The sequence below is a fragment of the Anas acuta genome, chromosome 3 (assembly GCF_963932015.1).
Source record: "Anas acuta chromosome 3, bAnaAcu1.1, whole genome shotgun sequence".
Classification (NCBI taxonomy): Eukaryota; Metazoa; Chordata; class Aves; order Anseriformes; family Anatidae; genus Anas; species Anas acuta.
Window position 1 is genome coordinate 72,262,060 of NC_088981.1, and position 17,099 is coordinate 72,279,158.

The following is a 17,099-nucleotide window of genomic DNA, read 5'->3' on the forward strand; positions in this document are numbered from 1 at the left end:
CTGCCCAGTGGGGCTGAGCACTGGGGCTCTGGCGGGTCTGGGGGGATGCTCTAGTGAGAAAAAGCCCTCCGGCCATCACCTCACTTGCTCGGCTGTGCTGGAAGCGCTTTTTCTCAGTTTGCAGTGTCAGGAGGCCGGGGCATGCTGAAGCTCTTTGGATTCTGCATTGATAAGGCAAGTGCAAACTGTCCCCGTGGCTCTCGAGAGCAGAATCAAAGTGAAACTCACCACTCAAAGTAGAAAACACATAACACCCACAGCTACAGACATGCACAAATTTCTGCAGTACAGGTTAGAAAAGGAGCCTCGTTCTGCACCCTTTGGTCTCGTTAAAAAAAATAAAATAAAAACCAACACACACGCACACACTCATACACACACACTCAGCCCTCTCTGAATGACTACAAGCACCGGCGCGAGTTCCCTCCTGAACCTTCAGCTAGCTTGTAACGGCTTATTAAAAAGGCAAATTTTCACTTTTCATGTATCCTCGCTCCCTTTCACACCTGGTTACAGTTTCTACCCCATTTGTAGCTTGTGATGTTTTTGTGACCAGTTGCAGGCACAGCGAAACCCCTGCAAGGAGCCACCCAGCCTGGTGGGTCCCCACCTCGGACACAGCCCCGGTGCAGGCAGCAGAACCAGACCCTTCACTCCTTGTTAAGGGCCTAGCAAAGGGAAGGGTGCCCGCAAAGGGCTTTGTCAAAAAGAGCAGGTTTTGTTTGCACTAGCCCGTAAATATGCGCAGAACCTGCCCTTCAAAAAATGCTGCCTGAATGCGCAAGGTAGGCTAAGGACAGGGGAAGGGAAATGGTGCCTGTGGATTGCAGAGGGGTGCTTCTCAAGCAGAAAGGTTTGCCATAAAAAAAACTGTCTGGGAACCAAGGCTATAACCCATTAAGTCCTGAACAGACTTCTGCCTTCCTGCTCATCTTCCTGCCAAAAGCTTCTCTCTGCTTTGCTCATTTAAGTTAGGATTTAACATGTAATCTCATCTGGGAGGTGCACCAATGCAGTGGCCCCTCCAGCACATCATGATGGTCGATCCCTCAGCACAGGTGAAGTGGGGGAGAGACCTAACACACTTCAGTGTTTTATTTCACTGTGCATGGTTTCAGTGTGAGACGAATCACTTCACTCCCCAGCAAAGTGCAGCCACTTCGGGGCTGGAATGCTGTAAGGAATCTCACTTGGTACTGGGATAAGGAAATGATCAAGGACTTGCCTAGTCACAATTAATGGAAAAAAAAAAAAAAAGAAAGAAAGAAAAAAAAAAAAAAGAAGAAGAGCTGAAGGCCCTTATTAATCATTGCACAATAAGGAAGTCATACTGGTTTGGCTCCCTTCAATGGGGCTATTTGGTCACACCCACCTAAGTGGCTCGGCATCCCAACCATCTCCCCGCGCACCCAGCGAGGTGAGGGACGGCCACAGCACCCACGTGGCATGGAGCTGCCTGGCCTCCAGCTCTCAGGGCAAGGGGAGTAGTGTCTCCTTTGAGGGGTGTGCTGTCCCCTGAATGTGCCCCATTGTCACTGACAGTGCTCCAGGAGCATAGACCTTGCCTAGGTGAGCCTTTGCCCAGGCTGGAGTTCGCAGAGCTGAGTGACCCAAGCTGGTAAAACCCACGCTGTCTGGAGGTGGAAAGCATCATCCTGTCTTCCCTGTGTTGGGTTTTCCAGCACAGAGAGACATTCCACTTGCCCATGCTGCAGGCTGTTGTGGGGAAGGCAGGGATGCAAACAGCCTCCGATCTCTCTGAAGGAGGCTTTGTGCCCATCACACACACCTGGGCAGCAAGGGCTCGGGGAGCCGCAGTGGTCCCCCTCCTCTTCCCCTCCCAGCACCACTATGAATTGCTGAGCAGTCTTCCGCAACCTCTGTTAAAATGAGAGAAAGTAGAGTTGTGCAGCATGCTTGAAAACACCACGTATTCAGCTACAGACTGTAGTTACTGTGACCACGGCCTCAATGGATGTGAAGCCATTTGCACGTCCACATGCTGCTGGTAAGAACTGAACAGCAGCAGCTGTGCTGTGTGTAGGATGTCCTTTTTTCAGCATCTTACAAAAAACTAAACTCACATTTTTTTCGGGGAAGTATCAAGCCCTTGATGAAAAATCATGTTTTTCTGCTGTCCCACAAACCAGACAGGGCTGGTCAGCACTTGACAGCAAAGGTCTCCAGAATTTCCATCTGTGCTCCACACATCCCAGCTGAAGCAGCTGTGTAGCCCCTGCCAGCCCTCCCTGTCCCTGGCTTCATGGCTGTGCCAGGGCCCAGACGGGGATCCCGGGTGTGGGAAGGGATGGGAGAGCCCTTTTGGAGGAAACCTTTTGGCAACCACCTGGCACACGTCGGCGAATTTTTCCGAGGCTCCCATTGCAGCTTCTGTTTGCCGGATACCTGCCCCGTGACGGGCACATTCCCCGGCCGCACCACATCCACTCAGCCCCGGCTCACGCAGTAATTAACCAAGTGCTTCCTGGCTGCCTTTAATTACGGCCCAAGCTATTTCCCTCACTCTAATGTCATGCCTCTAAACAACAGCAAAGGCCTGGGCCCCGTCCCGCAAGGAGCGCGGTGCCGGCACGTGCTGGGACGACTCCACGTACCCGCAGCTGCTGACTGGAGCAGGACGGGCTCATGCCCCGCGGGTGAGTCACGTTTTCTTCTTCAACCTCACGTAATTGCCCACATTTGGGCTTACTGGGCTTTGTAACCAGCCAGAATGGCGGGATCCTCCTTAAAGCTGCGTTCGATACGCTCTCAGCTGTCGTTTGCCTGTGTCCCGTGTGAGACAGCCAGGCTGGCAAAGTGGTGGTGCGTGCTGCTCTCACTGTCATGTCACGCTCAGTCCCCAAATTTTGGTGACGATGCCAGTGAGGTGGACATCAAGGTCACCTGCCTCAGCCAACAGCTCTGGGGGCATGCGGCCTTGTGGGTCTCCTCCAAAAATAATCAAACCCAACCAAACCCAACGAAAAGCAACCAAATCTCCTCACACTCAGGCAGTTAGCCATTGCGGCATTGTCACCGTTGCCTTTTCTGACCCCCTCCCCACGTTTCTGGTCACATCATGCTCCTTTGGTGACTTCTAGCTGGCCACAGGTCCGCCAGAAACAACTGCACCAGCTGCCGTGCTCAGCCTCGCGAGGCTGAGATCTATAATGTGCATTGTCTTTTTATGTAATGTGTTTTATTAAACATCTTCTAAAGCTTACAAGTGTCCCCAGGACATAACTCTCCAGCGCAAACGAACGCCTTGCCAAGTAATGAAGTATGATTTATGGCGGTAACGGTTATCCTATGTTTTTTTAAAAAATTATTACAGCAATAGCTCTGTCGAATATAGGAATATAACATGCTGCATTTGGCACGTTTATGACAACGGAGCTCTGGTTTTCTTAACTCCACAGCTCTGCGCTGGCAGGATGTCAAATTCTTGAGACAGATGTTTAAATGAATTTTAAGAGGACAGTGAAATACTTTTAAAGCATCGTACAGCGCTGAGTGTCTCAATATGAGACGGCACATTATTTCTTTAACGTTCAGGTAGGGAAGGCCAGCACATGGCCTTTCTGGTTTGGATCTCACAGTAAATGATGGGAGTAGCAAATGTTGAGTTTGCTTTCTGAGGCATCCTAGCATGTTGTTACTTCTTGTCTGATTTTTTTTTTTTTTGGGGGGGGTGGGGGTAGGGGGAAAGGACACTTGACCTTCTCCTAGGTTTGGTTCATATTCACATCTCACTTGCAGTGAAAACAGATCCACATTTGTTTTGAATGCTGTTCCCACCACGCTGATACAGGGCTAAGTGGTCTCATGCTGACATTTTGAGTGTGTCATTGTGGTCCCAGTGGTTACAGTTTCAGGCCAGAAATGACAATCATTTGGAAAAATGTAAATGAGAACCCTATTCATATATCTGAGAGGCAGATAGCATTCAAGTATTTCCATTGAAACGCTGACAAATTTTTTATATATATATGTATGTATTAAGGTATTGGCTACAACTGAAGAGAGTGCTATAATTAACAAACCAGGGTGTTTAGCTCTGGCATTGTTGTCTGCAGCTTTCAATCATGGAAAATCAGAGCCCACAAAGGCAAGAAGTCAGCATTGTTGGAGACATCATCGCCATCAGCCCGGAGTGTGTTTGCGGCTAGGAGGGGAAGGCGCCCTGGAACGAAGCTGTGCACGCAGTCAGTGCAGAGAGATTGAAGACAAGGGAAGCATCAGTAAAGCAATGAACACTTATATTTAATTTACATTTGACAATTTGCACATAAATAATGATGTAAACCAATACGTAAACATATGATAGTTTGTTGTTCTAGCAAAGTAAAAAGCCTGTTAACTTTGGTCAGAGTCTTTCTTAAGAGAGACAAAAAAAAAAAAAACAAAACACTGTTGATTGTTGCTACATTCACATGTAAAACTTCTAAGGGAAGGGGGAAACAGTAAAGAGAAGTAACAATTCTTAAAGCTGATGCATATAAATTCTTGTAAAATTTGTATCAAATACAAGAAAGCACTACAGGCAAATATAGGAAAAGTGTGTGTCCAGTGACAGAGTAGTGATACTTTGGTTTATCCTACAAGTAAGTACTATATTTATGAACTATTGCTACATTTAAAAGATGTCAGCCTCACAAGTTGTAGGAGTGGAAATGTAATGAACTGTAGTCCTTCAAAAGCTGTGTAAAGAAACGTGTATGTCAGGATTGTTTGTTTTAAACAGAAGGCATCAAAATACTTGATGGGGAAAAAAAAAAATCACCAAATCCTGGACTGATGAAGCGGGAGACCTTAAAAATCCTAAGAATATAAACAGACAAAAAGATACAACTGGAGGGGAAGACTGTAGTAACGCTACTTAGGTTTACGTGAGTTGACCATGCAACTCGTTAACGGCAGGGCAAAACGAGACTAGGGGCTCATCCCCACTAACTCAGCCTATCCTTCACTCTGTTCTGTACTTACACCACCCATGGGCAGTATTTGGCTTCTTTTCAAGTTCTTTTGGTTAAGTTTTCTGGCTGCTTGTTCACTGACCACCCGCCTCTTCCCCCCAGTATACACTGCCAGGAGAGCAGGGGACCAAAGACCCCGGGGTCCTGCAGACATGGTATTTCCCACTGAATTTGCTGAGACTCCCCGTGTGAGTGATGGTTTTCACATCAGGCGTTTGCAAGTTCAGGCTTCACATGGACAATTGTGCATGTGCACTTGCAAGCGATAAATGCCTTAGTACAACCTTCTGGTTTTGAGGTCACTGGTAATATGCGAAACTGGATAACATTTGATTTTCACACTTAGATGAAAAATAAGTTTTATTACATGGTTTGGCTCACAACTTAAGTGGTATAAATATATATACATATACATATATAGTATAGTGGTATAAATATATCTATAAATATACATGTGTTCTTTGCTACACCTCAAATGTCACCATATCATCTTTGGGCTTAGCAAAACAAAAAGATAAAAGGACGTGCATTCTATCTTTCCCTGTGCACATTTTGGTTTCTTCTCTAAAGTAGCAAAGCATTTAGATAAAACAGCAACGTCTGCACCACTGGACACAAGCACTGAGGTAATTGTTGTTCAACAACTTTGCAATGCCCTTTTCTTCTTTAATTAAATTAACCACAAAATGTACAAACACAAATACTGAGAAAAATCTGAGTTGTACAGGAAGAAAGAAAAAAAATGTATGTGCCAGAAAAGGACTTTGTTCCCCACTTCTACCCAGGCAAAGTGGGAGAGGAAAACACAAGTAAAACCAAACCCCTTAATTCTCAGGGAATCTGACCATTATTTATTTTTATTTTTTTTTTATCCCTGGAAGGCTCTGGCCAAAAAAAAAAAAAAAAGAGAGAGAGAAGAAAGAAATCAAGAAATCTGCCAAAAACTCCTTTTAGGCAGAATATTAAGAATAATGGTGTGTTTGCTTTTAAACTGCTGTTGGAATAGGAGAATGTAAGTGATATTTAATTTTGGAAGAGCCACTTTAAGCTGATGCATTCCTTTGGTCATAAAGTTACATGCCGAGGTGTGGGGCTATAGCTGTTTTCTAAAAACCTGTGGTATTGTCCATGGCAGGTAGGTGTTTGCTGTGCCACATCTGTTCCGGGTAGAGCTGCAGGTAGAAGAATCTCTCTCCCATCCTCAGAGAGGCTGGGGCACCAGTTTCTTCTCTGCTTGCTGCTACCCTTTTCTTACTCTTTTTTTTTTTCTTTTTCAATCCCAATGGGGTGATTTGCACATAAAAGTACACAGCATTTTTTTTTCAAACCAACTGATCTAGGATTCTGTATGTCAAATGTCCAACTTTGGCAATGCAAAAAACCACATTTGTTTAAAAGACATTGGTACATAAAACACGGTTACTGAAACCCCAATCTTAGGTTCTTAAAACAGATGTGCAGAAAAAATATCTACAAAGAATGGCCATAAAACAAAAAATAAAAACATTTAAAGTAAAAATTACAATGAATTTTCCAGTCATTGTAAACATTTTTCTAATTATTGCTTTTAGAATGATAAATTGCATAATAAATTATGAAGTACTATCATTGAAAAAATAATTATGGATAGATGATTGTCTTTTAGTAACTGGCGAGGCAATGCACAGTCCTTTGCCTCTTTTTATGCCCTGAGAAAACAGTAACTTTGGAGTTCCTTCTTTCAGCTGTAGAGCGTAGGGAAACTACTGTAAGCCAAGATTGCTTTGCAGCATTGAAACTATGTACAAGCAATTGCTACAGGCACCCTGACTTGCCAAGTCATAAATAAAAAAAAATCACTTTGCCAAAAAGTCTTAAGGGTCCATTGGTTCAACTGTTTCTTGCTTGACCTTTACAGGTAACAGAGGTAGTGGGTGACCGTGAGGCAACTTCATAATTGACATATCTGAAGACTCGTAAAGGTTGCATCCTGAGGAGATAAGTCCATTTCCCAGGTTCCTCTGTAAAGATACTTTGAGATTAGCTCCTTCCATTTCCCTTCTGAGCATGGTCAGTATATCCTTCTCCACAACTGATGTTAAGTCGATATTGTCCTCCATTTCTTCCAACTTGTCGGCATTGTCACTGATGTCGAACTTCTCGATCTCCTCGTTGATTCGATTCAGGTCCTCCATCGAGAGGCCGGAGGCAGGGGCAACCGGGCAGTTGCCCTTCAGATGGACCTGGAGGCTGCAGAGGTGAATGTAGCTCTTGTGGCAGTGGATGCATTTATGGGGACGTTCCCGGGTGTGGAGACGCTTGTGCAGCTTCAGGTGCACAAACTGGGTGAATTTGGCTGGGCACAGCTTGCACTGGTAAGGCTTCTCTCCAGAGTGGAGCCGCAGGTGGGTTTTGAGATTGCTGGTGCTGCTGAACCGCTTGTGACAAACCTAATGGGGGGCGGCAGAGAAACAGTGAGTGAGTGGGAGGGGATTTTATGTTTAAATCACAGACACCTAGGACGAGACAGCAGGATGAAGCTGCGGCTTTTTATATCTTCACACTTTCTCACCGGGGGGCAAAAAAAATCCCCACCTGTTTTATTTAAATATTGCTGAAGAGCATTTCAAGTATGGCTGATGGCAAGACTGTTATCAGGTGGATGGATGCTGCCCTAGCAGGCTAAAGGCAACTGCGCTGCCTCACAGACACTGGAGCAGCAGGGCTGGAAACAGCTGTGGCATGGATTTGAATCCTGGGCAGCCCACTGGGTGCGTTGTGCACACAGGGCAAGGAGGGCACGAGCCCTGCCACCCCTTCGGCTTCCAAGGGAAGTTGTCTCCGTGGTGTGTTACATACCTGACACTCGTGGGGTTTTTCTCCTGTGTGTACCAGATAGTGCTTCTGGAGGTGAGCCAGCTGGGTGAAGCCCTTATTGCAGGTCTGGCATTTAAATGGTCTCTCTCCGCTGTGTACTCGGAGGTGCACCTAGGGAGAAAGAAAGCAATTAACAATTTGCAGTTGCCAGTCCCACAATGAAAGTACTTTTAGATGTTTCCTAAAGTTAGCAGAAGCCTCCCATTGCCAAGATGCACTGTTATCTAGTTAATTAGATCCCTGCTTTTCCCAGAGAACGTAAAGGGAGAAATCAGAGCCTTCCAAGGAGGCTTGTGTGCCTTATTCTCCACTGCCTACCTTCAGATTGGAGAGCTGGCCAAAGGTCTTGGAGCAAACGTTGCATTCATACTTGATCTTCCCGTTCTGCTTCTTCAGTGGGTATGGGAGGGTTTTGTAACCAGTCACATTCCTCTTACTTTTAATGAGATTCATGGCTTCTTCACCGCCGGTGGCGGCCAACACCACTGAGGTAGGTTTAGGTTGCATTATGTGTTCCGAACTGGCTGCTGTACCAGCTGTGGGTGACCCGCTGGTGGGGCTGCACGGCTTGTCCTTCATGCTGGCAGCAGCTCCCGTGATAGAGAAGGCACTGTTAGGTGCTGGTATGAGGAAGTCTCTCGGATGATCAGGCTGCAGCAAACGACGGCCTCCTTCGCTGGGCAGTGAACTGGGGAGCGTGGCGGGGTTCAACATGTGGTGGGAAAGGCTACCTCCGCTGAGTAGGTTGCCATAGAGAGGATACATCCGCGGGAAGAGATTGAAATTGTTGATGCCATTGATATTGTTCAAAGCGCTCAGGTTATTACAGCTCATATTGAATGGAGGTAACAGAAATTTGGGGTAGTGGGGGTTATAGGATGGTAGAAAGGCAGACGGGAGGTGGCTGGGGGGTGCGTATCCAGGATAAGACCCCAATCCCTCTGAGCCGTAGGATCCATTCAAGTAAGAGTACGACTCTCTGTGCTCCTGGGACGTAGGTGCCAGAGGTGAGACTGTGACCCCTGGACTGCTGTGAGGGCTTGAACTTTTTAAACTTTGGTCTGGGCTGCTCCTCCCAGAAGGACTTGGTGTAGTAGATGACTGGATGGGCGAGTGAGTAACATAGCTGGGTCTGTCCATCCCATACGCTAAGGAAGCTTTCAGATAGTCTTCTGGAATGTGAGGTCGGATTGGGTAGACAACTCGAGGGAAGAAACACCTCTCTGGGCTATAGTTCTTACGCAAGTCATCCAAGTCTTTTTCTGGAGTAACTGGTGAAATGTTGGTCTGGAAGAAGTCTTTTCCTTTTGGAGGATTGGATTCCATTTTCAGGATTTCTTTCACGCTGTGCTCCTTCTTTGGGACGCTTTTCTGATAGAGTTCATCTTTATCAGCACTGTGCTGCTTTGGATTAACGTGTGTTTGTGCTGAAAGAGAGAGACACGATAATGATTATTTAGATAAGTCACCATCATTATCTCTTTTCAAAACACAGGCTAACTCCTACAAGTTTAGTGGGAAGGACGGGCCACTGTCAGAGAGGAGAAATCATTTAACTCACCAAAAATAAATTTCTCTATAAAGAAATGCCTGATAATATGAAGTGTTAATAAAAAGCATTGCTAATTTAAGGGACATCAGCAGTACGTACAGATCCAGATGATGATTCATTTGCAGAGTGATAGTCTCCTCTTTGCAAACTGATTTCACCTTTCTTTCCCCTTAAATTTGACTAGCTTCCCTGCTGGATATCTCTTTAAGCTGTATTTCTAATAAATGCGGTAACGAGCATTTGTTCACAATACAGGTTTACCAGAAGGACTTTACAGAACTCGAGCTCCCAGAAATGTTCCTTACTGAAATAACAAGGCATGACAAATCAGCTTTTGCCAAACCGCAGCAGTCACTTCACCAGCCAGTTCAATTACTTACAGTACCAAAAAAACCATGGCTGGCTAGGATGAAAGCCTTCTTCAAAGAGAAGGTATTCTCCATCAGTAAACAGATCATTACTCATTAAATATACTGCTTAGGAACATCTACAACAAAGCAGACTATTTACTGCAGATTTCTGTGGCATTCAGTCTATGCAAAACTCCTCTGCTTACAGCTGTACTTTATAAAAAAAAATGCTGAAGCAAAGCAAAAGAAAGCAAGACTGGTCGGCTCCAGCTTAAGTTGAAATGTACTTTAAAAAGAAAAAAGGAAAAGAAACACGCATTTAGAAGGAAATAGAAGCTATCATCATTTGGCTCTGTTCAGCACATACACTGTTTATTTGTAGTCAGAGACTCTACCTCGTTATCTGGACATAATAATATACAAACAGAACACTGAAGGATAGAAAAAGAATTCTGCTTTTATCTAATCTCCCGAAGTTAATAGTTATATAATCTTGAAATGATGACTTGTAAGATGTTTTATTATAGGGGAAAAACTCCGAGAAGGTTTCGCATTTGTGGTTAGCTCATGTGCAAAGTTTTCCATCAGGAGGTACAAGTCAATGCCGAAGGTATGTGACTTGAAAGCATTGTGGCCCTTTAGCCGAACTTCTACTTCTGTGACTGACTGTTCTTACTTTGCTAACTGGGGTGAGAAACAGTTGTTTCTAATTTTTGGGAGGACCGGCTAAACCCCGTGAGGAAGATGGGAAAAGGCAATGACCACGCCGCTTTCAACGCAGATTCTTTGCTTCACTATTCACTACCCTCACGGAATCTATCATTTGGCAACATTACCCTATAAGGCAAAGAAACAGCCATTTATTAAACGTATCCAAGAAAACAGCTGCTTTCAAAAGCATGCTCCTGCTCACAACAACCCGCTTTTACAGTAGCATCTTTTTTTTTTTTTTTTTTTCTCTCTCCAAACAGACTTACAGCAAGCAAATTCAGCTTGAGATAGGCAGGCACTTTGCCTATTTTCGAGTTGCGACGAAATGCAATTGAACATAAATATGGCCAGTTAAAATATTTATGATAAAATATAGGGTGTGTCACACAGCAAGCACGTACACCCACAAGTGTGCAGATAGCTTCCCAATTACTTTTCTTGATGTTAAAGTTTAATTCAGAGCCGTTTCACAAGCAAACCTACAACAGGTCGTTGTCTGGCATTAGAAACCATCTGCTTTCTTTAGCAATTTTGTCTGTACCCATGGACTAGTAACTAATTTTCTAAATGCCTGCTGGGATTGTAGGGTATGACAGCGAGGTCCTACTAGGTCTAAGAAGCTCTGCAACGGCAGTGTGGATAACGTTATCTACACCTTCTTATCAGCTGCCTGTCACCACACCAGCATCTCTGAGCAAACATTCCCAGTGACATTATCAGCAACGGGAAGTATCGGGATTGGGAAGTATTGAAAGCTGGGGGGGAGAGGGAGGGGCGGACTTGTAAAGCCTCGCAGCAGAATAAAGAGATAAATACCACCTTATCAGGCCCGTATTGGTTTCTCTGTGGGGTCTGTCAAGCAGGAAGCTCAAATTGACACTTTTCTTTTTTACAGGAAAAAAAATAAATAAATCGTGGGGGAGGGGAAGAGGAAGGAGAAGTGCCAGCGCTGCTGGAAAGTGATAGAGAAACCCAGACGCCTGAGCTGGAGGAACGGCTCGCTCTCACTGTCACAAGGGTAGAGCCGAGGGTGGGGACGTACGTGCCTGATGTGCCGGTGCAAGCCTCTGAGTGACAGAGAGGAAGCTCACATGGAGAACACAACTTTCTGTGCGCAGCTGCCCGCCTGACGTCCCCACTGGGCAGACTGAAGATAATGGCTCTTTCTTTCCCTTCAGATTTCCCAAAAAGCTTTCCCTCATTCATTTCCACGTGCAGACAGAAATCGCAATATTTAGAGATTATTTTTCAAGTCTAACTGTGACAGCCCCCTTTAGCTTGCAAGTTATCTTTGCTCCGTGAATCTCCTCTTGACTTTTTCCCCTATTACCTGAGCACAAGGAAGACTTGGGATCACCAGAGAGATCAAAATATAAACAAGTGTGTCAGCACCACGTAAAATAAGCAAAGGTAATGTCGGCGGCCAGGGAGACGTTCTGATGTTTGATGCTGAACGTGGATTTAAACCAGGGCTGAAACTGATTGAGAGGTTTACGACCTTTCTTGTTGCTCTTAAAGGAGACATACTTCAAAGTTAGAGAGATTTATTTCTTATAAATGTTTCCTTTTTTTTTTCTTTTTTCTTTTTTTTTTTTTTTTTAACTTGTGATTTTAGATTTAAGCTCTTACTGATCACAATGTCTCTGTCTCTCTCCTAACACGCATCTCTCTCCACTCCCCCCCTCCCTCCCAACACACACATATATAATAAATATAGGCACACGCTCTTCCAAGATCTGTCTAGTTTCTGTGGTCAGGCAGGCACACAGAAAAGAGGTTCATGACAAAACAAGAATAGTGCAGTTGCATTTGCAAGTTACTGATCCGGGGGGGAAAAACCCAACAGACGTGCCTCTTTAGCAGCCTGATCCACTTCTCACTGAGGTCAACAGATTATTTGCTCAGATCTGAGATTCGTGAGTGCGTGCGAGAGGAAAAGGGACAGAACTCCTGTTACTTTTAAGTATTAATAAAACGTGAGCGGAGGGGCTGCCTGAAGTCACTCCAATGTGGGTGTTCCAGTCACAGACGGCCGCAGCGCTGTAGGTTTTGCTCATTTCTTGAGCTCCTAGCTGTAGCCTGAGAAAGGCTTCATAAAAACAATGATCTGTTTTTTCTAAAAACTTGAAAAACGGTTGTAGGCAGACAGTAATTTCAATAGTCATTTCAGGAGTGAAATGGTACTGAACACTTTGAGTGGTGAAGGTTAATTATGCCGATTCACATTTTCGATCTAAATTAAGCACCTCTTTTGCTAGTAGAAAGAGAACCTCGAAGTTGTGAAGTAGGCAAAACAAAGAGCGTTTCCACTCAAAATGAGAATGGAGACCAACATTTAGAAGTCTACAATTTGATCATCTGTTTTCTAAATGTGTCCAAGGCAGTGTGACATGCCTTTGAAAACATTTTGCTCAAAGAAGGACTTTAAAGGAGCCTTCAAGTAATCCTCAGTATTAAGTCAACTTCAGGTTTTGCAAAGACAACCTTTTATATCATTTAAAAATCATTTTCCTCAGCCCTTTTGAAGATTCCAGTAGGCACTTTTTAAACAAATGCAGATGTTTCCTCTCAACCCAAACAGAAAAGCTTTAAAACCAGAAAGTGAAACTGACCATAAACAAAAGGGAAAGCGAAGGGTGTGCTTTAGCTAACGACAAATTTATGAGGGCCAGCATAAAGAACGCAAGAATACATGTAGATCACATTTTAAAACCAAGCATTAAAAAGTTAACCTTCACAGAATACAGAAGATTAGGTAAGACCTCACTAAAACAGTTCACGAAACAAAAAATTGCCAAATGCTTCCTAAATATGCAAATTATCTTCCCTGAACTCAAACTTCTTTCTGAAGCTTGACCAAAATAAGATGTCACCTGCCTGTGCTTGACTGATGAGACAAACATGACATGAATAGCAGGAAGTTGCATCATATGATTGCAATACGTGAACATTATTATCAAATAGTCATGTCCTGAGTCAATGCAATTGTATTTTGTTTTTAGAAATAAAAAAACACTATTACCCTCTCCACCCTCCTTCCCAAAATAATGCTGTTATGATAAGTAGGCATGAAATGCTAGAAACAAATTTCCTTGGTCTGTTTATCAATCCAAATGCCTATCACAGACGAAAGGTTGATCTAATGGCCTGCTGGAATGGCGTTAAGCACGCTTATCAAAGACTAATTTTTTGGCCAGCAGGACACAGAAATCTTGCCATCACACTTAAAACCATTTACTGCACAACATCACCATGTCTGAAGTTCTCAAACTTTAATAGAAAATAACATGAGTAGTCTCAAAACAGGCAGAAAGGAAAAGGGAATGTGTTGAAATGAGACTCAGTTTCTTCCCCCAGGACAGACTGGAGTCTTGCTTCTACCTCTGTTGTGCAACCCTTGCAGGCACTTTAGCATCTACTCGAGGTTACGTAGCTCCACTCGGAGCTAATCATGGCCATGCAGGTAGGTGTGTGCTTCAGCGTCTAAAGGACTGGGTCAAAGGCCTCAATTCAAGAAAACACAGAGGACATGGTTAAACCCGTAACTAAGTTCATGCCTAATTGCTGTCTTGGATCTGGATGCTTTCCTTCTACGGTGCAAATGAACTAACGCTAGAGAAGTTACCTTTAATTTGAAAGTTTGCTGTTACAGAGGCAAGTAGATGTTATATGTGGATGTGTAAATATATTTATGCTCTAAAGTGGTAGTTCTCTCATTTTTGAGGCCACTAATTACAGGAAATAAAGCCAGAGAAATTCTCTGATACATTTTTCCCCAGAGGCCCATTCCGCTCAGGTGTTTAGAGAGGATCAGAGGTGCTGAAGGTCAGGACTGTGATCCCAAAACCCCTGAGGTGCCTAAAGCACCTGCTTATAGTCAGTAAAACTGAGGTGACACTGGGAGTTCTCCATCAGTCTGTGTCCTAAGCAGCCTCTCATGTGCCATGGCCAGGTAACCAGCCAAGGCGCAGCTCCTTTAAAACCTGCTGTGAATTATCCTCCACTGAATTATCACTGATTTCTTCAGCTGGAGAAGGCCTTCCTCAGGAGTTGGCTGGTGGAAGGGTCCCCCTGAGCAATATCTTGCCCTCAAAGACTATGTTAAGGCATTTTGAAGGGGCAAAGGCCCCACATCTGCAGCCAGTGCAGGGTGTTAACAGTTCAGGGACAAGCTTTCTGCATTTTAGTCATAGGTGAATGCAGGAGGCCTGGGCCAAATTGGTGCTAGAAAGAGAGGCTGAAGAAGCAGTGGGATGCTTGCTAATTTTAGATTTAACTAGAAGAAGTGGCCTGTGAGGAAGGGGAAGAAGAGAGCTGCACAGTGCTGACATTTCCTTTAAATTCATCTGGTTCCAGTATTAATGCTAGAAAAACACCCCCTCCTGTGCTGCGGCTACAGACCCACCAGTGAATAAGCATCTTTGAGAGAACTATGGATTTTTTTCCATACTTTCCAAGAAAGGGAACTGAAACATTAAGAATCCTCAATCCTTCTGGTACTTGAAGGGTTTCTTGCCTAACTGTAGGCCTCAGGCCTGAACATGTTTGTCACAAAGTCAAAGGATAAAAAAGTGAGAGCTACTGCTAATAGTGGAAGATGCTTAAAAAGCTGAAGAACTGTTACTCATTTTTCTGAACTGCTATTTTCTTTACACGGAAGGGGTTAACATAAAATATCTAAGTGGTTTAAACAGCATTATCTTCAAAAAGAAGAAGGGATACTTTAACCTCAATGTCTGGAAAGAGTGCCCTTTCTAACGTTAAGGCTGAACTACACAATTGTTGCTTAAGGTACAGTCTCTTCAAATCCACATATTAAATCTACTTTTATTAGAATGGGATGTTCTGCACATGTCCAGACAGCCCCAGTTTTGACCTGAGTAAGAGTAACTGGGTAATTTGTTGACATTTTGCAAATACATTCCTCACTATTCCTGCAAGGTAACTTAAGGTAACAGCCAATGCAGTAAACTGTGTCTGTATTTGTATAGCCACCCTACTAGTGTTCAAACATCTCTGGCTAGATCTTTGCAAACTCCTTGTCCATGGGAATCTTTAACACTGTTGACTTGTCCCACCTGCAAGCCCCAATATAAGGCCAACAGTTCATCGTATCAGAAAATAAAACCACACAGTGAGTGTCAAAATGACACATGCAAAGATGACAGAATCAGTGAGATATGTCTTGAACGGGGAATATAGAAGCATAGGACATCCCTCTTCCTCTTCCCTCTGCTATAAAAAAATAAATTTTCTTCAATAGTGTATTACATTTAGTAGGGAAAGAGGAAGACCAAAACCTGGTGAAAGGGAGACATTCATGGAAGACAGATGTCCTTTTGCTTAATTTCAATCTGTGACATCATTTTCATGATGCAGGGTTACATTTCAGCTCTAATGACCCCCAAAGTAACACTGATATTTTATAACCCATTATTTGTTGCCAAATAACAGCCAAGAGCCCTTTATATATATGTATATAAAAAATCTGCTTGCAGTTTTTGCTTCAAATTTCAGCGTAGGTGCTGGCAGAAGGACAAAGGAATGCTCTGCTGGATCTCAGAGCAGCTAACAGGAGGCAAGGAAGCCTAAGAATTGGATATGAAATCAGCAGGAATCAGTCCCTTTCTTCAAGGGGCTCTGGGTGAGATGCTATGCAGTGATTAATGCTATGAGTAGAGCAATGATGCTGGAAATGGTCAGAAACCACAGCGGAACCCAGAGATAAACTCCTGGAAATACCTCTTCCCCCCTGCTATTATTTTTGAACAGAAAATGAAAGCTGCAGTATGCAGCCAAGAAATGGGGACAGAAGTATTTTCTGATCTTAAAAAATGAGTAACCAGATGAGAAGACCACATGAGGTTTGCTCCCAGAAGATAAGTAACCTTAGATACGAGACCTGAAGAACATTATATAGTCAACATATCTTTTGTCAGACACCTAGACAGCGTCACGTCACATGGCCACTTCCTTGTACAGTAAGGGCAGCACTTTGGAAAAATGACTGGAAAGCCTTTAGTATATGCTATCAAGGCAGATTTCTGCCCAGTGTGCTAGAAGATCTGGACTTAAAAGTCTGCATGTGAACCAACATCTACAGCTCTGAAGGGAGAGGATATTTTCAGGTTGTCTGTCCAGAATTTCATCAGATAATACACAGATTATAAAAAAGTAGCTGTTGAGATTCTTGATAATCTGTTTAAATTTGAACAAGCACAGAGATCCATTCTGTTGTGCTTCTTTCTTTCTTTTTTTTTTTTAATTCCTCTTTTCCACTCCAAGCTACCTACTGTGACACAACAGATGATGCAGCTGTGTAATTATACAACTTATTATTAGATCATATAGGCAGAAGAGACATTACTAGCATTCTTTGTTTATACTGTAATCCACTTACTGAGGTTCATCATTGTCAGCTCTCTGGAGGAGGGATAGTGCAGCCTCTCTGCAAAGTCTCGGCAATACCACACAAGCAGCTCTTGGTTGGCAGGGATGGGCTTGATAGTGTAGAAGTAGATGTTCATTCCATTCTGACAGGCTGCCAAGTTCTGTTCCTGAACGGAGTAGCCGGGGTTTACATAACGCATCCAGTTGCTCTTGTCCTCGTTAAATCCATCAATGAAGTGGTGAAGTTCACCACTTGAATAGATC

The 17,099-nt window shown here is 43.8% G+C and overlaps 1 protein-coding gene across 10 annotated transcripts in view; it reads right to left on the reverse strand.

Annotated features, from left to right (window-relative positions):
- Positions 1–4,242: 4,242 nt before the first annotated feature.
- PRDM1 (PR/SET domain 1) overlaps positions 4,243–17,099 on the reverse strand; it is a 102,016-nt gene continuing 89,159 nt past the window's right edge. For all 10 annotated transcript variants that reach the window (XM_068677802.1, XM_068677804.1, XM_068677805.1 and 7 more), the window contains 4 exons: positions 16,846–17,098; positions 8,151–9,259; positions 7,815–7,943; positions 4,243–7,405 (listed from right to left, as the gene is read on the reverse strand). In XM_068677802.1, the coding sequence (XP_068533903.1) occupies positions 6,830–7,405; positions 7,815–7,943; positions 8,151–9,259; positions 16,846–17,098 (2,067 nt within the window). In that variant the 3' untranslated portion in view covers positions 4,243–6,829. The remainder of the gene's footprint in view (positions 7,406–7,814; positions 7,944–8,150; positions 9,260–16,845; position 17,099) is intronic.